Source organism: Barbatula barbatula (assembly GCF_947034865.1).
Source record: "Barbatula barbatula genome assembly, chromosome: 9".
Classification (NCBI taxonomy): domain Eukaryota; kingdom Metazoa; phylum Chordata; class Actinopteri; order Cypriniformes; family Nemacheilidae; genus Barbatula; species Barbatula barbatula.
In genome coordinates this window covers 7,479,224-7,505,303 of record NC_136772.1, presented here as the reverse complement: position 1 = coordinate 7,505,303, position 26,080 = coordinate 7,479,224, and the positions used below count along the sequence as shown (strand labels likewise).

Below are 26,080 nucleotides of genomic sequence, written 5' to 3'. Positions count from 1 at the left end.
GCACGACAGAGAAAAATTACAATAAAGATCTCTTGTTTACTACTTGCTAATGTTTGAAACAAAACTGAACATCTGTCAAACATTCAAGGACATGAACTTTACCAAACATAAATTGTTTGGTAAATACAAAAAATAATAGTATTATTGATGACTCTTCAAAAAAGAGCACTGATGGGCAATTAACATTTCACATCTAAAACCGCGCAGAAGACGTGAGCACTCTGAGAAATTTAACAATTTCCATCTCGATGTGGAAAAATGTGCGCGTCGCTCCCTATTGCTCAAAAGACGCAAAATGTGAATCGTCCCTAACTTGTAACAAAATCCTAAAAGTTGTTCTTTAAAAAACTGCATTCTAACAAAGCTGTTGCCGTGAGAAACTCAAAGGAGAGACATTTTCAAAATGACACATTGGTTGTCAAAAACACAAATGTGTCAGTGGTCAGCAGTTTGTCTGGTTATTTGTTTCTGCGGTACAATGAGTCTTACATCTAACAACGTATGGAGGTGATGGTCCTGAAAGACGCTGTGTAGAAAATCCAGATCTTTCTCACTGCAGTCTGTCAGGGCGTGAATCTCCTCCAGACTATCCAGCACCTGTGACACAGCCCCTATGCATGTACACACACAAAACCCAAGCATTAACTAAATATTAAAGGAGCACGTACAACAAATGACACACACATTTGACTCTGTAAGGGGACAGGCAGTGACACCTACTTTCTGCGGCGAATAGTCCTGCACGGTGGCCAGCACAGAAACAAGCAACAAATACAGCATGAACAATACAGAGATGATTTATAAGCATAGTGTATGTAATAGCTCATAGAACAATAATTTCTTTTCCGAATGTAATTAAATGTAAAGAAATTAGACAGAAAGTAACCAAAAACAAAAGAAGAAGAAAACCGTAAACGGGTGTAGAAAAATAATTCATTAACTCTCTCCTCTCAAAAACGACCACAACATTAAGAGGGGAAGTGAAGAGGGTGAGAGATGATCTTTTGTCTCTGCTGGTTCTTTTACCTGATGAAGTGGGGTCTTCAGAGAAGTCTAGCATTTCTTCAGGTGGGTCACCATAGAAAGAGTTGAACTTGTGACTAGAAACTGCTGCGAGCACAGCGCCCTGTCAAAGCACACGGATATGGGTTAAAATAACTTAAACTTATAGCTACACATTTTATTTGGTGTTTTTGGATTTTTTTGGAGCATAAAGATCAGGTAGCCCTAATTCCTATTAAGGTTATTATAGTTGACTAAAACTACAATTAATAAAATTGTAACAATCACCAAAAATAGTATTTGCGTAATTGAAAAAAGCTGCCTTACCACTACAGGTACCAAAACTATTAAACTATAAACTGAAAAATAAACTAAAATAAAAAAATGAAAAAATAACATCATAACAGCATAATAGACGTTAAAAATAAAATTACAACAGCAAATACAAAATGTATAAAATAATAAAATTAACATAACGCTGCTGTCCTTCTGAAACCTTGTATCTCCATATTTTGTGATAATTTTTTTGCCATAAATTATTATTAACATGTTTGTCACTGGGTTTTACAAATATCTATGCCGTAAAACGTATTAAAAAGTCCTTGACGACAATATTTAATCATTTAAACGTTTTTTCCCATTTCCTAAAAAACAGTACATTTGGACAAACAAGGTTTCAGAAGGACAGTGACTATAAACTCACTGAAACAATGATATAAAAACAAAAGCTAATTTATTCAAATATTAATTTAACTACAATAAAATAGAAAAATATAATAACTCTATTTACATATGGTCTTTATATTTCCCTTAACATGCATGTATTTTGTGTACATAAGCAGCTGGTGGAGTAGAATGCAGATAGTAGTGCTAGTGTCTCACTTTTAGCTTCCTCCTGGCATTGAACTTCCTCAGTTGCTCAACTGTTTCAAGAAGGTGAATTTTGTAGGCATAGCGGTCCCTCTCCTAACAGGAAACACACACACATTTATATGATGCATAATATGCGCATCATTATCTTAATAGCTTGAATGATATTGGTATTTAAAAAGTTATGGTCTGTCTTGTGCAAAAGTACACATTTCTGTCAGGTTCACTACCGTCAAATATTATTGACGATTAGCATACAGTTCAGATTGGTGGTATGTTTCTGTTCTGTGCAAAACTCTCCGCCCATTCATGCAGCCAGCATAAATAAGAGCAGGGAGCGCAGCGATAACCCCCTTTAGGGTAATCAGAACAGAACATGCAGATGTCATTCGTTCTTAAAGACATTGAAGTGTAACAAATAGTTCAAATGCAGTTTAGAAAAGGAATACAGAAGTCGAGTCCGTTTGTTAATGTGAAGTGGAGCTGGGGATGGAGGAGGGTAATTTGGTCTTAAGCAACACGATAAGCTGCTATTAGCTGAATAAATTTTTAAACGAAAGCTGACTCACGTGACATGCCAGAACTAAAGCTACACGCTTGATTTTGTGTTCTGTTGGTACCTTGAGCCAGGGATGATTGAGAGCTTCATACACGGTGATCCTCTCTGCAGGGTCCAGCATCAGCATACGACGCACCAGGTCTTTGGCACTCTCTGAGATGTGGCCCCACTGTCGAGGGTTCATCTGTGGAACAAACACAAATAAACCCTCTCAGGACTGATGCTTCCACAGGCTAAAAGAGAGGTACTGAGACTTAAAAAAATTTTAGAAATGTAATTTTACTGAGCATCTTCATGCCGCCAACAGACGGTGCCTATTCAAAAATGAAGTCAATATCACTACCTTGTATCGTCCTTTAATGACTGATTCAAACAGGCGCTCTTTAGTGCCGTAGAATGGCAGGCAGCCGCTCAGCAGTATAAAGAGAATAACTCCACAGCCCCACACGTCCACAGGTTTTCCATAAGGGTCTCTTTTCACCACCTCAGGGGCCATGAAATGTGGAGTACCCACCCGACCTGCATTACAGACAATATGTACAAAAGATCTGTTGCTAAAACTGTTTTCATATAATTAAACACAATCATGCATACACACTAACAGGACATAAGTCATGAATAAGATCACTTTGAAGCCTCAGTTAAAGAAACAAGTTATCTGATGATCTGAGATTTATATTAAACCGAGAGCAAGTGCTTCTGTGCAAAACAAGGAACTGAAACCATGATGATAATTTTTCAGTTCTTCGAATCAATATAATGAAAATGCTAGTTTTTTTCAGCTCATTGTCGTGTTTTTACTGCATAGGTAGTAAAAACCAAGTCCAAGGATGAATTCAAGCAGTAGTCGAGAGCATACAATATAGGAACTAAGTATTGCAAGTACAGAAACTTTATGCATTGTTACAATTTATGTTCAACCAGAGGCTGATCTAGGATTTCTTAAAAGCAGGGGCCACATTGGGGGCACAATTTACAGAGGGGGGCTAAGTATAGTTTGCAATTCTTTTTCCTTTTTCAATTGCTGATGGCACTACCAGATTTCGAAACAAAACTTAAAACTGATGAGGAGTAAGAGAATGATGCAGATGTATTGATGAGAAACAGAGATTAGAACAGGTCAGTAAGTAAGCAAACACAACGCAAACGTGTTTTCTATACTTATAAACAGTAAACAGCAAACAAGTAAACAAGAACAATCTCTCTCTTTCGGGTCACTCCTGTTATCAGGGGTCGACACAGCTGTTTTTATGCTGCATGTAGTCAGTCAATAAGAACAAATGAACAAATGACAAGCTGTAGCCTATAATATAAATAAACAGAACAGATTATATATTGCTTTGGGTTTTTAGGCTTTATGGTGTTCAGAAACAGAAAACAATCTTTCAGAAGTTGGCAATGGTGAGAAAACGATGTGCTTTGCACTTTTTTGTCTTTAAACCGACCTTTTAGGTCTTTAGCCGATAAAGTTAAATCCGGTCGAATGCTTTTTCGACGACTTCTGGAAGTGGTAGAAAGTTGACAAGCTCAATACGTTTCACACCCCATATTTAACGTCGTCCACTTGTGATCCGGTCGAACAAAGCACGCAGGTGTAGGCTACAGAGGCCCTGAGAGAGATGGGGCACTTTAGGGGCCAATAAGATTTCGACTGGGGCCTATATCCGCCAGTGTGTTCAGCCACATACACCAATTTTGAGTGCTTTACAAATTAAAAGTTCAAGTACCTCCGGCCACTAGTCCAGACTCTCCAAGCTGTATGGCCACACCAAAGCCACCCAGTTTCACCGGCGCTGAATTCTCCTTTGATGCAAGCAACACACAATGAGGCTGAAAAGACAAAAAACTGTGTTACTCGATCACACAGCTCATTTGACATTATTACTCAGGTAAAAATGACTACATTTACATTTGGTCATTTAGTAGACGCTTTTATCCAAAGCGACTTACAAAGTAGGGGGAAACAATAGAAGCAGTTTTTGCAACAAAAGAACAACAATGCATAGGTGCAGTAAAACTGGTCTCAGTTAGCCTACCACAGTATGCAAAGCTAAGTTTTATTCTGGGGGGGTAGGAAAGTAGAGAAGTAGAAGACAATCAGATGTTGGGTCAGATGTTGACAGAAGAGATTCTTAAAAGACGACTACAGAATCCACCGATCTTGGCGGATATACTGTAAATAAATTGAATTAAATATTTTCCCATTGTTAAAATAAACTCAAAGGAATTATCTACAATAGCATAAACAACACATTGTGGGATTGTGTCAATTTGTAAGTGATAACAATCTCAAAGATGAGGTGTAAAAACACATTCAGGAAGTTACAAAACTTTCTTACCAGGGTTAACGTGTCAGTTAACGTGACAGAAAATAACCTGATCTCTAAACATTTCTGTTTAAATACCCATATACACAAGAATGGATTAAAAATAAAATAAGGTTTTGAAATGGGTCACCTGTTGAAACAAGTGGGTCATATTTAAGAACCGTCCCAATATTTCTGAATTCAAGTAAAATTTCTTGAAGTTCCACATAGGATGATGTTGAAAATTACCTTTTTATAAACATGATTTTCAGACTTTTTTGTTTGTTTGTTCATAGATGTTCAGTTTCATTGAATATAAAAGTTTGTGTAAAGCCCTCTTCCTCATTGCAAACTCCTCCTACCCATGTTAGGCTATGAGATGGTTATTTGAGGAAATGAAAAAGGAAGACCTTTATAAACATGCAAGTTTGCAAAGATAGATAAGACATCAGAGACCTTTCTCAACTGGGACAGCGAAAAACCCCTCTTTGATGGACATGATTCATATGGTAAGGACCATGCAATCGACACATCTTTTTTGCGCATACTTTAGCCCCATGTACTAGTAAGTTAAAAAAGGTTCTCACATTAAGATTCAATGTCAACTCTCTCGTTCTAAGGACTGAGAACTTAAAAAGTGCAATGGAACACAACTCTACCCTGATGTTCCCCAACACATCACAAATTACCAGGCAAGACAGAAAATGCCAGATGGACGACAGCAACCTCCAGGTGCCACTGGCTATTTTCTACGCTGTCTTCTTTTTGTTTGGTTTGGTTGGGAACCTGTTGGCTCTCTGGGTGTTTTTGAGAGTGCATTCTAAGAAGAACTCCATTCGCATTTTCCTCATTAACATAGCTCTGGCCGACCTACTTCTTGTCATCTGCCTACCTTTCCGGGTGGTGTATCATTCCAACAACGACCGTTGGGTTCTGCCGCCGGTCCTGTGCAGGATAGTGGGCAACGTCTTTTATACCAACATGTACATTAGTATAACTTTACTAGGTCTCATTAGTGTTGACCGTTACTTGAAGTTTAAAATGGCATCCTGCAGACGGATGTTCCGGCAGAGCAGGTGGAGTGTGCTCGTCTGTGGTATCATTTGGACTTTGGCTTTTGCTGCTTTGATGCCACTGGTCGTACAGTCTGCCGAAAACAACGAGTCCCAAAAATGCTTCCAATACAAAAAACGAATCAATTCCGAATGGATAGCTTACTTCAATTTTGTCATCGTGGCTCTTTTTTGGGTGGTGTACGCAGGCTTGGTCATCTCTTACGGTAAGATTGGAATGAAACTCTTTACCACTTCCAGAGAGAAACCGGATTTCCCCAATGCGAGCAAGTACAACAAAACAGCATGGAAGTCGTTTTTTGTGCTCTTTTTGTTCACACTGTGTTTTGTGCCTTATCATTCTGTGAGGATTTTTTATATTACTTCACAGATAACACCTGACATATCTTGTGATTGGGTAAGGTTGATGGATAAAACGAATGAATTAGTTTTGCTACTATCAGCTCTCAATAGCTGTTTGGACCCAGTGATGTACTTCCTGCTGTGTGGATCTATTCGAAAAGTAATGCTGAAGATCGTCTGTCGTGGTTGTTCTCTGCAAAACACTGGACTTTTCACAACTAGTAACGCTCTACAAGAACAGGCGAATGAAGTTGTGCCTACGACTGCTTCTCAGGAGCACAAACTTGCAAAAACGTCATTATTGTAAATTTACTGAAAACATACAAACTAGCTGTAGAGTAGAGTTACACAGATCGTGAGTCTAAAGTCAGCTGTGTAATTGATGCTCATTAATTACTTTACAATTTCTGTGTATTTCCTTGTATTCTCTGTCAGAAACACTACTTTGTTACTAAAATAGTTTTGATAAAAAACTTCAACCACAAATATTAAGACTTTTTTGTAATTGTATCATTTTTGTGTATAATAAACATGTTTATGATTTGAATAATATGAGAAAAACTGTACTTATAAATGACTTTTTAACTGGCCATTCAGCACAATAACATCTATATATATAGTCGCTGGGTTCTAGGAAGAAGCAACCATCGTGTATATTGCAAAATAGGGGAAACCTGTGCACTTGTTCAGTGGTAATCATGTAAAATGAAACCTTTTAAGTTTACATATTCATTTTATAGATATTATGTATTAAATTATTTCATAATGCTTTTTTAAAAACCCTTTTAAAGGGTTATGAATTACTCCCTCTACAGCTTTTCCAAACCAGCTTAAATAGCTTTGTTCTGTTGAACTAATATTTGGAAAGAAATTTGGAAAATAACTGCAGGAAAAATTAAAGGGATATTTCAGCCAAGAAACAAAATTTCCCCATGTTTTACTCACCCTCAAGGCATCCTAACTGAACACGACTTCCTTCTTGAAGAATAATGCAGTCAGAGTTATGATACCACGTATCCTTTTACCTCCAAGCAGTAGAATAAGAATGAATGGGGGGCAATTTGAAGCTCCAAAAAGTGCAACCATCGATCAAAGAACAGCTCGGCACGGCTCTGTGGTCCTAACAAAGGTCTTCTGAAGCGAATCGATGCGTTTGTTTAAGATAAATATCCATATTGACAACACTACTAACAATAATGTCTAGCTTCTGTTATCCCTCGGCTGCATGTGAACCAAAGTCTGTGACGAAAGCTCCCGCAATCCTATTGGAACAAAACGAAAAATGCCAAGTTCATCACCGGAACTTACGACACACCTGCGTCATTTGCCATCATGCACACGACTGCATCTTCCACCACTCCACGGCAAACTAGGGATGCACCGAAAAGATAATTCTTGGCTGAAGCCGGATAAAAATGAAACACAGACAAAGACATATAATGTGTCATTCAACATTCAGGAACTTTTGAACTGTCTTCTTTCTCCAAACTCGTAAACAGTGGATCAGAACTTCCGCCCACGTCCTGCGTGACCATTCCAATGTGACTGTGTAATACGGAAGTAATGGACGCGCATCCTGGAGGATCTCTGAGGCAGAGCAAGCCATATATTTATGTTTAAGAAGTACATAATTTTTTTATTTCCATGCACCCTTATATATCGTCTGGTGTCGTTTAGAGCTTTTTTAAGCAGGCGATGAAACTGAAATTTGGACCTTAACCAACAGCCCCCCCTTTCAAGTGCATTATATGGATAAGAAGCCTGGAAACCCTTCCTAAAAAGCCTCAATTTGTTTCAACAGAAGAAATAAACACACAGACATGTGTTTGAGCGAATTATCATGAAAAAGTGAACTACTCCTTTAAGGCTTGAGAAGAGGTCACAATTCAACTGCCTTTATAACCAGAAATCCCAAACAATCCGAGCCACGAGTAAAAAGGACTTATGATTATGACACTTATGATTTCTGGGTGAGCTTTAAATGTGCATCAACAAAGCACAGAGAAATGGTGACATCTCGTGGCAGTCCACATGCTTATTTTAGAGAACCGCAAGATCCGAGGGAGACAAAGGGTTAAATGAAAATAAAACAAAGTCAGTCGTTTAACAGAAGTTACTATTAGATCATCCACAGTACAAAAAGTCTAAGCTTCTTATACTACTCGTTAATGCCATTTAACACATTACTCGCTTACATAAGAACGTGAGTACCGAGGTGCTTGTTACATAAATAAAGTTTAACAAATTGACAAATTTCTCTAATAGTATCATCATTGACAAAAAATGCCTGTTTATTCTTAGAAAATAATGAAGATATTTGAGATTTGCATTTAAGAATATTTTTAAGAACTTCCTATAACTTTGCATAAAAAAGTTCTGATAATAACACGTGGTAGTAGCAGGTGTGGTAGTTTGTGCTGCTTGCATATGCCAGTGAGAAACAGTATGCTGGGAAAATTCTTAAAATGTCTTAATATATATAAGATCTAATAATAAAGTTAGATCCGTGCCGTGTCTTTCTCTGACACTTTAAAATGCTCCACACACTGCCGACCTGTTTGCAGCATTAATAAGGTAATCGCATTGCTCTCTCTCTCTCTCTCTCTCTCTCTCTCTCTCTCTCTCTCTCTCTCTCTCTGCTTTATCATATAACATATCATACAGTGTATAGAGTTCCGTTTTTGTAGTCTACATGTATTCATAGTAAGTAATAGAATAATGAAATTGCTATGTTCGGTTGCCAAACATTCGGTGCATCCTACTATTACTTAGTATGAATACATAATAAACGACAAATACTGAACTCTATACACTTTTTAACCACACTAGATAAAAGACGACTTTGGTGCAAACTGTACCCCTAAGACGTTGTGTTTTCAGGATGTGGTAAGAAATAAACCTGCATTTCCTATGTGACACAAAATGTGAAAGCACAATCTGCCTCAGCTTCAACTTCAAGTCAGAACATGAGTGAAGCATGTAAGGAAAACAAATAAATGCCTGTGCAAAGTTCAATTGATATGAATGCCTCAGGAGCCAATGATTCTGCAATTACTGAAAGGTACAGTGATTTTTGCAATATCCTCCGGTGTCTCTTTTCTAATCTAATCTAAGTTTCTTTTTGGTTTATGCTTGGTATGGTTGCAACAAAATGTTTAATTATTCATGAATTCTTATAAATCATTGCACCTTGTGGAACGCTAATACTGTATACAAATGCATACAGATCAAGCGCAATGATTTAAATGATAGTTTTGTACAGAAAAGCATTAAACAACATTTTAAATTCTGGAAAGAGTTAAATGTGAAGTGCAATTAAAAGAATAAATGAAATAAAAGAATGTGTTCAATAATAAAAAAACAATTTAAACATGGCTGTATTAAAATCTTAAGAGGTGACAGTGTGCTTCCTGTTTGAACTCTTTCTGTATTTATTTCTTTAGCACATGCTTTATAAAGTGGGAAGGAAGTCATGAAACCGTCTTGCCCTGGCTCTATCTTTCTTTGGCTCTCCTGGGCCTCCCGACCAATGGAATAGTTTTGCTGGACCTTTGGAGATCAGAGAGGACACCCACTGTGATCTTTACTTTAAACATAGTCGTGTCAGACCTGATGCTGTGCTGCAGTTTTTTCCTTAGAATAGCATACTACAAAGAGAGCGACAAATGGCAGTCTGGAAGTTCAGTCTGTAACGCTATGGAACTCATCATGTTCTCTTGCTTCTACATTAATCTTTATTGCAACATGTGCTTTCTCTTGTGGACCAGCATCAATCGCTACGCTACTGTGGTAAATCCAGTCTACGCTTTAGTTCGTATCTTTAAACATCCAAAGCCCTGCTGGATCATTTGCTTGTTGACCTGGTTGGTTGTGGTCTCAGTTGTGAGTGCTAGCATGGCGACTAAAATGAGTTTAACAAGGATAAATGAGACATGCTTTGACCAGGTTGTCAGTAGTTTCAACCATAATGAAATGAAATTCATAACGGTCCACAGTTTCGGTGTGGCAGGATTTTTTTTCATTTTGTTCTTGATGTTGGTCAGCTATGGCCTGCTGGTCTTTCACCTGCAGCAGGTGAGGGGAGGAAGTCTGATAAGTGCTGGATTCGGGCCTGGAGGCGGACTGAAAGTTCGAAGGAAGATTCTAGCCTCCGTCATACTGTTCGTCCTTTGCTTTCTACCATACCACATCCAAAGAATCATCTTACTTAAATCAGGCAGTGGAGACTGTCAGGCACAGTTCAGGATCAAAATCGTCACCATCTTTTTAGCAGCTCTTAGCTCCTGCCTGCAACCTGTCCTACAGCTAGTGTTGCGTTTACGCTGCTGTCGAGTTAAGCGCAATGCCAGGGCCAAACCCAAACCTGAGATCTCAAAGAGCCTGGCAACACCTAACATCAATACTGTAAATCTGACAGATAATGCTGTAAGAGAAACGGAAAAAACAAAGAACAACAAAGGAGAATTAAGCAACCAACAAACACAATAATGATGATGAACATTGTTCTGCATTTTCTATGATATAGTAAAGCTACTCAAAACTCATTTGTAAACAATAACAACACAATAAGAATTATCGAGCATAAAACACTGCAGCTGATGCATTCGACCAGTCAAAAAACTTCAATAACCACTTTGTAACTCATAAATATCTTATTCAACACACTGCCAGTTTATTTGTAGCTCAGCTGGTAGATCATGGTGCTACTGTAACAATGCCAAATCATGAGAAAATTCCCAGAGAACATGCAAACAAATAACATAATGCATAAACCAACTTTAGCTCAACTCTTAATTTGCTTCATTGGTCTACAGCACTGAATGTTTTTTGTAGCATTTTAATAGTAGAGCCATTGCATACTTTGTGTGTATTAATGCAAATGATATAGAGTTTTATTTCCTAATCTTACCCTATTAAAGTAATATATTGTAGATATGGGATATCTTTTGTATGGTCAAATGTGATTATTTAAATATAGGTGTACATATGAATTTAACCACAAGGGGTATCAAGAGAGCATAAACATTCAGTGCAGGTAGTCTTTCAAGGGAAGTCAAAGACTCACCAGTTTACAGAAAAGCTTTGGCAAAGGGATATTCTTTTAAATTAGTAATGTACTACAGGAGAAATTTTGATTTAACACACCTGAATTTCTCCAAAGGTCCAGATGCCGCATATGAACTTGTCAAATAAATATCATAACCATTATTGTCTGAAGTGCTTCATGTACTGGATAAGAGTCCTGAGTATCATGTGCGAGAGGAACCATGCAAACAGAGAACTAAATATAAACCATTCATGGTCAGAGTGACTTCCTTTAGACAGATACTGCTCACTTTGGACTTTGGTGACTGGATATAAAATAAGAGAGGTAAGTGTATAATATTGTTAAAGATTCATCATATCACATTACTGTAATATTACTGCATAAATATTTAACATTTAAAACTCTTGTTTGCTTTAAAAATCTAAACGCTTGCTTTATATTTAATTGATTTTACACAATCTAATGACAGTAAACTAACCTGTATTGATTGTAACATATTCAATTAGAATTTTACACAAAACTTACAAATTGTATGTAGTATGTCATCTTATCTGCAAACAGTAACCACACATGGTATTTACACTTGCAACCGACCACAAACTACTGCAACTCTTCAAATACCAAATATGAATTTAACAGTGGCATATTAATTACAGCAAAAGATAAGCAAATGTCGACTCATCTTCCAAAAGAAAGTATTTTAAATCCATGTTTATTTACTGGTCCATATCGCTGCGGTCCTTCTAAAACCTCATGTTTTTCCATAAATCTTTATAAGTCAACCTTTATGTTTGTCACTGAATTTTGCAAATATCTAACCAATATAAAGTATTAAACAGATCCTTATTACAGAAAGATCTGTAACATTTACAATAATAACATTTTAAAACAAGTGTCTTCTAAAACTGTTGCTGTCCTTTCCTGTTATAGGTCCATGGTTCTCACACACATATTTAGTGTGACTCTACTTTGAAAATGTGACTTGTCCGCTTCTGCAATTGTGTAGCGACATAACCACAGTTACTGTATACACTAGCACGCAGAAAACCCAATCCACGTACACTACAATTACTGTAACAATGCATCCTTAAATACACTTCTCATAAGAATATAACATAAAACAAATTGTTTTTCTTCTCTCAGCTTTTGGTGATCCATGTCTTGTTCCGAGACCCCAATGGCAAACAGCATGCAGGTTACGTTCAACAACTCTTACCTGTGCCAAACGTCAACCACAAGTGTATTCTTGCCCGTTATCTACACCCTGATGTTTCTCACTGGGCTGCCTGGCAATGCGATCTCTCTCTGGGTGTTCATGAAAAACATCCCCACCAAAACGTCCACCCACATATACCTCATAAACCTAGGAATATCCAACCTGATTCTCTGCCTCACCATGCCTTTTTTAGCAGCCTACTATGCATTTGGAAGCAAGTGGGCTAAAAACAACACTTTGTGTCAAATAGCGATCAGTGGTCTAACTCCAGTGCTCCACATCAACATCTGTATCAGTGTGATGATACTAAGCTGGGTGGCCTTGAGTCGCTTTGCCTCGCTGATTCAGCATTCACACGCCAACCGCCCAAGCAGGTGGCTCAAGGTCTTACCCGGTGCCTTTCTCAATAGAAAACGGCACTTGAGATTGGCCTACGCGTTGTGTCTGGTCACATGGATTATTGTCGGCCTTGGTGTCATACCCTTTGTGGTGCTGTACTCAATCACGGAGACTGTGAACGTGGAGGAAGACAGAAACCAAGTGTGTTACAGCCTAGAGGTGGAGGTGGGCGGAGCTGGATCTCACATCTTTGCCTTCGTGGCCATTTCGCTCTTCTTTGTCTTTTTCCTGTTGGTGTTGAGTTCCTACATGGCGGTGATCAGGCACATCTGGAGGTCCAAGAAAAGCGCCGCCATATCCGACACACAGAGAGTTTACACCAGAGTATTTCGGAATATCGTCATCATCAAGCTGGTGCTGGTGGTTTGTCTTTTGCCTCATCACATATATAAAGCGATCTTTATCAACATAGTCAAAGAACAATTGTTGTCTGAATCACTCCCAAGAGACTCTTGTCATCCACTGTCTGTCCACGTGGAGGTAAAGAATGTTCTTCTCTGTTTAGCAGCTCTGCGATGTAGCACGGACCCTATCATGTACTTCCTGCTGGACAGAACGTTTCGTAAATACACGATTACACTGCTGAGAGTACGCCCCGGCGCACATGAGAGCCACTCATCCAAATCCAACGGAGGACAAGCCTCTCAAGCAACTGTGGATCTGTAGATATTAACTGGTTGCAATTCTAACTGCTTTTAAAAACACATATTTACTTCATACTCTGTAAATACATACCATTGAGCTAAATATCAAATTGCCATGTTATCCTAATATAACTCTGATCATTTTAGAGCAATCATCTGTACACAAAACAAGATGTTTCCTCGCTAACAGCAATGATGGGCTGCACAATCAAAATCTGCACAATACAGCTGCTTACAAAGTGCTGTTTTAAAGCCAAAAGATGACCACCAAACAATGCTTTTTGTGTCTACTGTACTTTGCAAAGTCAATTATTAAATATACATTGAAACTTTCTACACAATACTGTTTATGTACTATACCGCCATTATATTTTGTCTACTTTAAAGTGGGTTGAAGGCAGAATGTGGTAATACATGCAACACGACTTTAACACGATAAATCTATGGTTTGGATTAGAGCTCTGGTATCAGCTCTCATACCTCTTATCTCTTAGGTTGTTGACCACAGACTTTGCAGCTCCTTTGTGTGCAACTCAACTGAATACCAAATTAGCCGGACCATGCTAAAGTAGCCAAAAGGAAATGGTTTTGAATATAAAATACTTTTCTACAGTTATATAGACGGTTTCATTGGACGCATCTACCTGGCCCAAAGTTAACTCCCAGTCTTGTGTTTGGTTAAAACATCACAATTTGGTTTATATTTAATGTATAATAAAATTTAATTATATTCATATTTTTGTATATTAATTGTATAAAATGTAATTAAAAGTACTGTACAGTAACAGATTCTGTGCTGGGATCTACCAGAAGTTAAGGTTAATGGGGCGACAACATTTTTTTATGTTGTTGTCACCAGATGTTGGGGTAGACTTTTTCATTGTCCATAATTATTAGAATCACAGAGAGACCTTTTTCCACTCACTGAAAGCTGAGGTTTATCCAAAAAATCGGTCCACTGGTGGTGCATGCCAGTGTGTATGAAAGCACGTGATGCAGGGGTCTGATTGAGTGACAGATGCATGCGCTTTGACGAATCAGATCCAGAAACAACGTCACAAACAACGTAAGAGATCGCTGTGTTATCATAAAAAGATTTTTTGTTTATTTTGAAACAATGGTGAAACAAATTAGACGGTGGTGGGCTCTCATAGCCTAATGCCTTGTTTATACACACCCCTGGCTCCGCCCCGTGATTCTCCGCTGATCCCGCAAGGCTTTTATTAGTAATGAATGGGAAACATGCATCCCCGGGCAGGGGTGCGTTCTGGACAGGGGTACCTCTTGTCCCTTGCGATCATGTTCTCATGAACGGATGCTACCAACTCAAAGATTTATCTGTCACTGGTATAAAAAATCTGTCAATAACAAATCGTTTTCAGTTATCTCTAGGGATTTTATGCAGAAGTATACTCATTCATCACCAACATTGCTTTCCTTTTAGGGCAGATAGAAGAACTGATCTGAGAGCTATCCAGAACCATTCTCGTATTCCGGTAATCAACCTTACGGTTGCGATTTCACAGTTGCTAGTTTCGGTTCCATTTTCAAGTAATAAAATTTGTGAAAACGGAGACAGTGAAATCTCCAGATGTTTATTTTATGGATGAACAAGATAAGAAAAGGTCAGGAATCATTGCAGGTTGCTTAATATCGATCCATGTGGACATTGACTGGGACATCTTGTTGAGTCTATCGTAAATGAATATTTTCTTTGTTTAAACAGCCCAAGAGCATGCACTGTAAAGAAAAGTCTCAACTTCATTGTGATTTGAAGCACAGACGCATCGCGCTTACCTTCACATCTCTGTGAATGATGTTGTTGTCATGGCAGTATCGTAACGCCTCCAGGATCTGTCTCATATAGTGGCTACAGAAAAAGCAGACAGAGAGAGCTTGACTTGAATTTGTATTGGCCTTGAATTGAAAGGAAGTTCCAAGTTACTTAATTTCTTTCTCCAGATGCACTTAGAAGGGAGTCATTCGGTAAACACTGGCAATAAAGGTACTTGTCAAGAGATTGAATAAATTGGCCATCACTCACTCATGCTGACATCACAGCAGAATACAAAACAGCATTACAGACTGAAAACACTGGCTCATTTATATTATCCTTCCATTAAATGCAATTGTAGTATGCATTTTATGTCCTGTACATCGAATTAGTTACAAACACTAAAAGAAATGTTATCTTTTTCAGTCTAGATGAATTTTGAACCAATCAGGTCAAAATGTGTATCACAGAATGCAAAAGGTAAATTGAACATAGTCAGTGAGTGAGCATTTGTTTAAAAAAAATTACTAGACCAATTATTTCTGAAATGAAGATCATTATTATTACTGTAGGATGATCTCAGTGCGTGCATGAGTTTACCTGGCAACTGCTTCACTGTAAACAAACCCAGCATCAGCTCTCTTCACAATCTCAAAGCAGAGGTCTGCTCCATCCATACTGTAAGACAGTAGGAAAACCCATCAGCCAGTGAACCTGTACTTACATGATCTACATTGACACTGTGAGTTCTCAGATGTCATTAATTGTCATGACAGAAACGACTTAATAAAGTTTAACGCCATAGTTTGCCTTAGGAGAAGCCCCACTGCGGGGCTGCATCTCAAAACGTCGGAAACTGGCAGAATTTTATTGTATCTAAGGACAATTCTAATCGCAGCAGTCAATGATCGACTTACAGCAAACATGTCGAAATAGTAATCAAAGGCTAGATTTTGGATCACAGGAATCATTTAGGATTCTCAGAATTATTGCCAACTTGGTCAAAATTGTACAGTGTGCACCCAGCTTAAGACCGCATGGAAGGAGGCCAAACAACTCTGGAAGACTCTGCTTGTCTATCAGCTCTGTCTCTAAAACCTTTACAGAAAATCCCTGGAAAGCCAGCTGCACTTCTCCAGATAAGAACTTACACTGCAGTTAAGTTCTTTAAGAAAAGCTCTAGATAAAAACATGAGCATTTAGCATTCCTGAATTAAACAGTTTTCTGCAAATTCCGCAAAAATGCTGAGAGGGCAACAACCCCTAAAATAGTCATGCATTGTCTTGTCATGTTTACAGTTAAAGCGATGCACATCTGATGAACTTTCAGTGTTTCTCTGAAGCCCTGAGGTATTACTGGCACTAAGAGGAAGCAATCTAATTTGAAGTACTGCATTTTGAGGGTTCAAGACCTCAGAAATGTGAGTTCACAGATCAGCCTTTTAAAATTAGCACAGACGTAATGCACAAAAGGCCTGTTGTCTATGCAAATTTGAAATGAAGAGAATAATAAAACACATGTGTTCAGATCTGTACTTATAGGACTTACAACTCAAAGACCATGTAGAGCATTCCATCAGAGCTGTATGTCTCCAGGAGCTCCACTATGTGTGGATGTTTCAGCATGTGGCAGATGCTCGCTTCCCTCTTCAGATCTACGTAAAGAAAGAGAGCATTTTCAGTTTTACCCAGAAACCCACAAAGATACAAAATGGATTCACACGGGACTGACTTTCAAAACGTGACCAGTGTTTTTCAGCAAATGACTATATCGTACCAGCAAAACCACACAATATATTTATAAATTTTTTTGTTGAAGGCAACATTTTAGCAGAACATTTCTCAAGGGAATCAATGTATACGTATACCCTCATTTTATAGATCATGTCGAGCTCAATACAATAACACCCACCATATATTTACAAATCGTCAACCTTCAGCAATAATACCAAGAGACAGTTTTGTATGCAAAATCTTTATCATTGGCATATGGTGAGTTTGTAAAACAATGCCTCAGTTATAAATCACGATTATGGTAGTTTCAGCTATAATATTTGGGGGTTTTCATCATGTCATAGTAGTCATGAAGTTCTGAATGCAATATGAAACAATGATGTGAATATGCAAATAAGCGCATGATGTCATCTAGTTCAGAGGTCCACCTGCCATAGTCTCACAAAATCCTGTGGGAAACACTGCCAGATCAAATGTGTTAAGTGAATCCATTCAAGCCAGGCTACGCATGAATGGACCTTTATCACTATATTTCCTGTATCCCGTAAGTGAAGTGAAGTGAGGCAGTGTGTTTCTTTTTCCGTAGCATAGCAACACAGTTAAAACCAATTGCTGACTCTAATGTTAAAAAGAGGTGTTACTGCAGCACCTGGCTGCTTTAAAGCTGAACATCAACCTCCTTACCTCAGTTTTCACAATTTCTTGAGCAATTAATTGAGGAAAGCATGGGTGGGAATATTTTTTTTAAATATTTTTAGGCTATTTAATGCATGAATAAGTATGTTTGGTTAGGGAATAAGATTAGCTCTAGCATGACATGGGCTTTTCCGGTGCACATAAATGCTGCACAGATCTGTCGCACTTTCACTTCTTCTGAACTTCCCTGAAGACCTGCATTGTGGTCAACTTGTCTATTGAAAATGTGGGCTGAGAAATAAAGAATAAAACTAATTTTAGTAAGAAAAAATATTCAACCATGAGAATGTAAATAGACAAGCTTAACGTTAAGTCTTAGTGGGTGATTCACTTAACTAAGAAGCACAGCATTTACCAGTAAATACTTCAACCAAACACTTGGAGGGGCTGTGGAGCTACACATGAAATGAAATTAACCTATACTTTGTCATTATGCAAGCCTGGGGAAAAACTATTATTATATTTATTCATTCTTTTATAATTCTTCAATAACCTCTGCCTTAACTCCTCCTATGTATTTAAAAATTTTAATATAATGTATTAATTAAAAAATATGAATACTCAAATGTGTTGCCCACGCGCGCAGCATAGCTCAGTCTGTCAGATGCGTGCTAACCCTATGACTTAGAGAATCTGTATAAGAACAAATATTCGAAAGTACCCATTGCCATGTGTTCTCATCATGCATGACACTGTGCCCTCAGCTCTTCCACCAACCTATCCACTATTTTTTCAATCTCACTCGCATCATCTCTACAGAATACCCCCCTCCCTGGCTTGTTTTCAGCAGATGTGACCCAGTTGGCATGCCACAGCTTTCAAGAGTGGGGAAACACCTCATCCAGCTGCTTACATCACTGCGGATTACAGCGAACCCACACAGACCACCCACACAAACTGGACGATACGTATGATGCTGTGTATTTACAAACAGTCTGGGAAAAAGGATGCTTATAGGACCTAATAACTATTTGTTGTTCTCATTTGGAAGTCCCTGGTGGTTTATTCCTCTAAATATTTCCAGTAATGACTATATTAATAGAGGTTAAATTGAGTAAATGTGGCTTGATGAGGAACAGTGGGACACAACAGAAATACATCTCATTTTAAAAGGCTTTTTGTATAAATGATCTGCTGTTTGTGAAAGAAGGTAATCTAACAGTCAGACTAACAGACTAACGCCGCAGTGGCAGTTACATGAGGCCACAAGAGGCGCATATTTATACGCTGCTAATTGCTGAATTAACAACAGTTTTGATCTTGACTGATAACAACAATGGTGGCAGTATTATAAACAGGTTGTCCCTTAAGAACCTATTTAGATGCTAATAAGACAACTGAGACGATTGACAGACAGCAAGTGCTTCAAACCTGTAAGATCAGGGTTTGATTACAGAGTGAGCTAAAGGGGTCAGAGCTTCAAGGCCTCGGGCTTCCAGGGGTCCATTGAGACTAAGGCGACTAAGATGATGTAAGGTGATCAATTAGGCTTCTATTGATCTTCAGTGTGGATTTAATAAAAAAATTATAAAAGTATGAAGTACGATGTGCTATCTCAGTTGTTTGTTACAGATAAACCATAAAAATAATGTAATATATCACTGCTTGCATTTTTATTTGAACTACTATAAATGACCACATTTCACGTAGATGAGATTTTAGGTTAAGGGAAAGAAATGCCTTTTTAAGAGTTTTATAGGGATAATATAAGAATCGTAATAAAAGGCCTACAATAAAGGCTCTTTATTAGAAGATTAGTTTGATGAGTATGGTAACAGTGGGCCCTTAAAATAAGCGACACAAAATATAAAGTTAACTGGCATCTGCAAATCAGTTCAGTTTACCATTTCTTCACTTTATCCAAATTAGGTTTTTTAATGGATATTTTTAGTTCCACAGCGGACCAAGCAGTGTATCCACAGTTGTACTGTATCACTTATACAAGTTTGAATACCAAAAGTACCAAATCTTTGTATTCATTTTGAACAGTACGTCTACAGTGCAAAATGAACACTCGCTTAGCACCATATTGAGTAAAAACTGACTTTGAGTAAAAAGTGAACATATGTTATATAATCTAACAAACTAAAATAACAACCTTCTTTTTTTGTAACAATAATTATTTATTGTACATTCATTTTGTGTATTTTGTTGTGTTGACATCTATACATTTTTACAGAAAGTGCTGCTTAACTCTCAAACACATTAAGTGCATGTGCTGTTTTCATGTTAGTCGTTTGTGTCCGACTCACAGCATAATCACACTGTTTATCAACTCGACTATTTCAGCGCTGTGGCAGTTCTGCCCTCTGGCACGGCTGCAGGCCTCCTCGTGACAAGCACATCACTATGGCAACACCTCTACTATTTCCCTCATGTGTGGAGGAGGATGATGATGAACAGTTCGCATTTAGAGGCGAGGCAGGCAAGATGTGACTTTTTAAGAGTCAGCACTTGTGAAGTAGATTCCAAACTGTGAGCATGACTGGAACTTCCCTTTATAGCAGTGGTTCCCAAACGTTTTCATTCCAGGACCCCTAGACACGAATAATCTACTGTTGAGGGGGAGGAAGATGCAATTTTTTAATTCAAATCCAATATCAAACTACTTAAGGGAAAGATATTAAAACTATTGTGATAGTCATTAACTGAGATAAACGCTTTTATTGTCATTCACTGCAACATCCAAGTGACTTGCCACATCCCAACTCATCCTACTGCGGTAAAATTTCCAAATCCTAATCCAAATCGAGCTATGTAACATTAAAAAGAACAGTATGATATCCATAATCTACTAAAACCTTTTCATAGTCCGTCTTTTTTTACTCACCCTCGTGTATTTCCAAATCTGTGTAAATATCTTTGTTCCGATGAACACAGTGAGATATTTGGAATGGCCACATTGACTACCACAGTGTGAAACAAAATAAAATGGATTATTAATATAAATAATAAATGTCATTAATATATGTTAAGCGATCCATTGCACGTTTACTGTTAGTACAGAATGCTGCTGCTAGGCTGTTGACCAGGACAAAGAGAATTGATCATATTACAACGATCCGGGCCACCTTGCATTGGCTCCCTGTCTGTTATAGAATTCACTTCAAAATCTTGCTGTTCGTTTTTTAAGCTCTCAATGGTCAAGCCCCATCTTATCTTGTAGATCTTCTTACTCCCCTTTCATCCTCCAGATATTTAAGATCTTCCGACAGGACTTTTTTAGTTGCCCCGTGTTCACATTTTAAAACAAAGGGTGATGCGGCCTTTTCAGTTGTCGCCCCCCGTCTCTGGAATCAACTGCCGCCCGACATCCGCCTGGCACCTTCTATTCTTACTTTTAAAACAAGGTTGAAAACATTTTTATTCTCAGGCTTTTACTTTTGTTTTATTGTTTACCGTTTGTTTGAGCTCAGCACTTTGGTCAGGATAAATGTGCTATATAAATACATTTTACGTAATTGCTTGCTTACTTAATGCAATGTATTATACACACACATGCATACACGATACACACGTGGTTTTAACGTTCATCACCAGACTGCAATTATAAACAAACTAGCCTACTTCTCTCTATGCTGAAAACACCTTTATTATTTACTTTCTTGCTCAGCCAACTGCAGTTTTGATTTAGCGTGCGAGTGCTGCTCGAGTAAGGCTTCATTCTTTAGAGAGGATTGTATTAAATCAGTGGTTCTCAACCTTTTTTTTCAGGGGGCCGCACTATGTCTAAGTTCAAGTTTCACGGGCTGCATATCATTTACATTTGGCGTCACCAATACGTAAACTATTGTAAACTAACCAGATATTAAGGTATCTAAATGATTACAGTTTTTATTATTATTATTATTAGAGTACAGTTAGATTTATTATTATTATTAGAGTATAATTCTACTTACCATTAATGGGACACCTGATGTTGTCGGGAGCAGACCAATTTGGTGAAATTTGGCTCAAAAGGAGTAACAGCACAATGAAGTTGCGACTGTAAATTGCAGTCTGTAAGACGCGCACGGTAACGTGACTTGATGCGCGTCATTGCAGAAAATGTGCGTTCGCAAATGTATGTCGACCCAAATATGGAAAGCACTTTTGAACTTAATAATCTGAGGTTTTCTCCAGAGATGTTTCGCCACATTTCTGTAACTGAGGATGACTGTTGCGCGGTATGACTGTGTCCTCTTGCCTGAACATCCATCAGTTCATCTTCGAGTGCGCGGCGGGACAAACCGAAAGTTGCAGCCAAGTCCTTGATTTTTTCCAGAGGGAAAGTCAATGGCTCTCTGATGAAATGTCCTGCAGATTTTATTCTCTCAAAATCAGAAAAACGAGAGGTGAATTTTTCCTGCATTTGACTGACGGTTTTAACGAATCGTTCTTTCTGTTGCATGTCCAGGACACCCTCACACACGTCATTCAGAAGTGGAAAGTGAGTTAAATCATCATCTTTGAGTTGTGCAGTGTACAGTACTAGCTTCATTTTGAAACTCTCAACACAGCCCAATAGTTCATCAACATGTTTTTCGTCACCTTGAAGTTGTAAATTCAGCTTGTTTAGGTGAGCTGTGACGTCTGAAAGAAAAGCAACGTTTGTTTTCCACTCATTGTCTCTCAAGACTGGAAATCTTTCTCCCTCGCCGATGTCATTAAGAAAGTTTACTATCTCGGGGAGTACAGCCAGAAAGCGATGCAAGACTTTTCCACGACTTAGCCATCTCACTTCACTGTGCAGAATGAGGTCTCCGTAAGCACTGTCCAGTTCGCCCAACAACGTAATAAAACGTCGGTGCATTAGAGGCCGCGCTCGAATGAAGTTGACCACCTTGACCACAGTGTTCATAACCTCCACGAAGTATCCATCAACTAACTTGCTGCATAGTGCTTGTTGATGCACGATACAGTGAAATGCCAACAAGTCAGGGGAGATTTTTCGCATTTCAGCCACGAGACCCTTGTGTTTTCCCGTCATTGAGGGCGCACCGTCAGTAGTGATGGAGACAACTGAGGATTCCGGTACGTTCATGTCTTTGCATGCTTCACGAAGTGCTCTATGAATGTCCTCGCCCCTTGTTCGTTCATGTAGCGATTTCAATGCCAATAAATCTTCTGTAACCTCAAAAGTCTCTGAATTCACACATCTCACCCAAATGCAAAGCTGAGCAACATCTCCGATGTCTGTCGATTCATCCGCAGCCAAACTGAGTGCTGAAGCAGTGGCTAGCTTAGTTTTTAGTTGTTCTGTCAAATTCTCAGACATTTCAGAAATTCGACGAGTAACTGTGTCATTGCTGAGCTGTAAACTTTTTATCCTGCGAATTATCTCGCTCTTGTTGCTCAGATCATCAAACAGACATTGTGATTCCAGAAAACAGTTCTTAACTAGCTCTCCATCACTGAATGGTTTGCCGTGTTTGGCAAGGAGCCAGGAAATTTTGAACGTTGCTAATGTCACGGCCTGAGACATTTTTAAGCTAGCTCGCATTGTATTCTGTTCAACAATGGCATTTTTTTCAAGACTAGTTATCTTGAAAGCTCTTTCCTGAGATCCAGGTGGATATTTCGTGTCAAAAGTTGCATGGGTGGTATCGAAATGCCTTTTGAGATTGTAAGTTTTGCATACGCCCAGTATTTTATTACAGAGCAAGCAGAAAGGCTGTCCATCTCGCTCGTTGACAGCAAACTGATTCTTCCATTCTTCAAGCACTTTCCTACCTTCACTGCTGATGCTACGACTCTTCTTGTTTGCATGTGTTCCTTTATCAGTATTTTCCACGCATCTTTTTTCTCCTCTAATTACAAATTTGTCCATTTTGATCGTTAATTGATGAGTTTTAAATCTGCCAGAGCGCGCGCTTGTAATTGTGTGCGTTAACTGTGTATTTGTCAGTTCATAGTTGCGTCAGTACTGCGCATATCTGGAACCAGTAGGCTACACGATCACCAAAATTATATTATGACAAAAAAAATAATATTGTTCAAACTTTTATTGGTTTAATACATTAAAAAAAACAATAATGAAATATGAATTGTAAAACTATAAGTTATTAATATTTTTTTTTCTTTTTTTTTTTTCTTCCGTGATCAGCATCATGGGCCGCATTGGCATTTGTGACGGGCCGCATGCGGCCCGCGGGCCGCAGGTTGAGAACCACTGTATTAAATCCACGCAATCAGCATATTGCACACAGCAGCAAACAGAGGACATTCTTGCAGTATAATGAAAAAACCTGAGACACTCTTGAAGAGATAATACACATCTGTAAAAAGTGGGAACTGGACTGTCTGGGGACAAAAAGCTGAACAATCAGAGGGTCAGAACAGAAACGGCTTGGCATGGATGTTTGGCTCACATTCCCAGACAGTCTGGCCACTCTCTACTGTATCTCCATCCAGGTTCCTCTTACAGATCCTCTCCACCAAATCCCCATGAGTCTCAGTGCCTATAAGTGTCCAAATTGACAACAACTCAGCCACACATATACCAGATTTTACGGCTTTTATGTTGAAGGCTGCAGTCATTTTGATCAGATAAAACACGTTGGCTAGTTGGAGCAGGAAGGATGCAAGGGCTGAGCTAACGGCACGCATCCAGCACCTCCCTCTTATGGCCTTTGACAGATTGCACAAGCACGTCGCTGACCTTCTGCTGTCCGCTTAGACTGTTCAGAAGTTTGGCAGAACAATGCATCATGATATACACCTGGCCCTTGCAGTTGGTTTAAGGGCCGACACACAGTCATGTCACACGCAACCTCTACATTTTTACCTCTCATTTCACAGTAGTACTGTACATACATTTAGATGTTCTGCCTCGATTTTAAGCATCACAGAGAGTATTGTATGTAGTTATATAAATATGTGAGCTTCTGATCTTTAGACACAGATCCATTTGTATCTATTGCACAGGATTTTTTAAAGCGGACTGTGCTTCAGCAAATGTTGTTCATTCAGCTATTCAGGGCATATTCCATTTCCATCAAGGTAAAAAATAGAGCACTATATAGAAATGTTTTGGAGATTTTTCTCTTTTAACTGCCTTAACATTTAAGGTACTCCCACTGCAATATAGCACGTATGGGACACAGATGTACTGAAGAGAATATAGAAACAATCAGTCAACCTGACGCTGTAAATAAACACGACTGAGATGAACACAAGCAATCCGCCCATTTATAGAGCCGGGAAAGAAAGAAGTGAATGTTAAAATTCCAGCACGAATAAAAGCATCCACACATTTTGTCACATATTAGTCTTTGAAATAAACAAGTCGAAGACGAAGAGCTGTAATCATCCACACAGAGCTGTAACTAATGTATAAGTCAAAATATTCACATCTCTTAGAATTGACAATTGAAAGACCTTTGATTCAATATGAATCATGAGACCTCTCTCTATATAGGAAATGTATGGCAATCTCTCTATCAGATGTAATAGTAGCGAATCGCAATTAATGGAAAGTGAGGGAAATGCGAATGGATTCTTTTCGCTGAGGAACATTCAGTACAGCCAGAACAGCTTTATGTCCCAGGATGGTTTTTATGGCTTTGCAACGTCTTCCCTGCAGCAATAAAAATGACATTAAAAAGCCCTTAAGGTGGACATAGTTCTTGAACCCGAAGATCAAGAGAAAGCATCTGATTATATACTCTTACACATACTGTATATACACATGAACACACACACACAAGGATTAATGAAAGGCTGGCAAACACTACAGCCTCCCGCTCACTGTGGTTTTTGTTATAAATTGCAAAACTGTCTTCACTATGAAGTCCCAAACTAATTTCACTGATCATACAAATGTCTTTCCAGACAAAACACTTTCCATTAGATCAAGTGAACTGAAACGTGACAATGCAGAAACACAAAGTTGCAGAGGCACTATCATGGAATATAATTTATAATATAATTTACTGAGACGTGAACTACTTTAACTGACATTAAATGTGGAAACTAGGGCTGGGTATATATTCTGATGTTCTGATTCGATTCCGATTTACAAGCTCTCGATTCGATTAGAATCTCGATTTGAGTCGATGATTATAGATTTAATACAAATCCTAAATATATTTCTAAACAAACTCAGTAAATATCACATTACAATGGTGAATCAAAAAAAATTCAGCAACAAACTTTAAACACGCTTGGGTATATAGAAACAGAACATGTTATTTTAAATATAAGATACAAAAGCTGTCAAGAGGGGCAGAAATCATATGCACCGCTGCCTTTAATGTGAAGGTGATGTTAAATTTTACATCACACCCACATCTGCGATGTTAATTAAGCAATGAAGGAAAGATATGCTCCCTGTTGTAACATCAACCCGTTGTCAAAAGAAGAGTGAGATCTAGTGGGTAGTAAAATTCACGTTAATGAATGTTCAGTGCCTGCGGAAATATGAACGAAAAAACTATT

The 26,080-nt window shown here is 38.4% G+C and overlaps 4 protein-coding genes across 19 annotated transcripts in view; 3 read left to right on the top strand and 1 right to left on the bottom strand.

Annotated features, from left to right (window-relative positions):
• The window catches only part of caska (calcium/calmodulin-dependent serine protein kinase a), a 105,884-nt gene that overhangs the window by 22,267 nt on the left and 57,537 nt on the right, over positions 1-26,080 (bottom strand). For 8 of the 16 annotated variants that reach the window (XM_079465011.1, XM_079465020.1, XM_079465021.1 and 5 more), the window contains exons 3-12: positions 16,782-16,887; positions 15,833-15,910; positions 15,256-15,328; positions 4,159-4,261; positions 2,775-2,950; positions 2,493-2,615; positions 1,885-1,968; positions 1,027-1,126; positions 721-738; positions 490-611 (exon numbers count right to left, since the gene is read on the bottom strand). In XM_079465011.1, the coding sequence (XP_079321137.1) occupies positions 490-611; positions 721-738; positions 1,027-1,126; positions 1,885-1,968; positions 2,493-2,615; positions 2,775-2,950; positions 4,159-4,261; positions 15,256-15,328; positions 15,833-15,910; positions 16,782-16,887 (983 nt within the window). The remainder of the gene's footprint in view (positions 1-489; positions 612-720; positions 739-1,026; positions 1,127-1,884; positions 1,969-2,492; positions 2,616-2,774; positions 2,951-4,158; positions 4,262-15,255; positions 15,329-15,832; positions 15,911-16,781; positions 16,888-26,080) is intronic. The other 8 variants (XM_079465024.1, XM_079465019.1, XM_079465022.1 and 5 more) reach the window with 1 other exon arrangement.
• On the top strand, positions 5,183-6,691 carry gpr34b (G protein-coupled receptor 34b). The gene is made up of 2 exons (XM_079465029.1): positions 5,183-5,246; positions 5,358-6,691. The coding sequence occupies exon 2, from the start codon at positions 5,380-5,382 to the stop codon at positions 6,457-6,459; it is 1,080 nt and encodes a 359-aa protein (XP_079321155.1). The 5' UTR covers positions 5,183-5,246; positions 5,358-5,379; the 3' UTR covers positions 6,460-6,691.
• Positions 9,038-11,359, top strand: LOC306898272 (cysteinyl leukotriene receptor 1). The gene is made up of 2 exons (XM_079463615.1): positions 9,038-9,213; positions 9,596-11,359. Exons 1-2 carry the CDS (start codon positions 9,149-9,151, stop codon positions 10,638-10,640), a joined length of 1,110 nt encoding a protein of 369 aa, XP_079319741.1. The 5' UTR covers positions 9,038-9,148; the 3' UTR covers positions 10,641-11,359.
• Positions 10,831-13,797, top strand: gpr82 (G protein-coupled receptor 82). The gene is made up of 2 exons (XM_079463616.1): positions 10,831-11,523; positions 12,343-13,797. Exon 2 carries the CDS (start codon positions 12,356-12,358, stop codon positions 13,478-13,480), a length of 1,125 nt encoding a protein of 374 aa, XP_079319742.1. The 5' UTR covers positions 10,831-11,523; positions 12,343-12,355; the 3' UTR covers positions 13,481-13,797.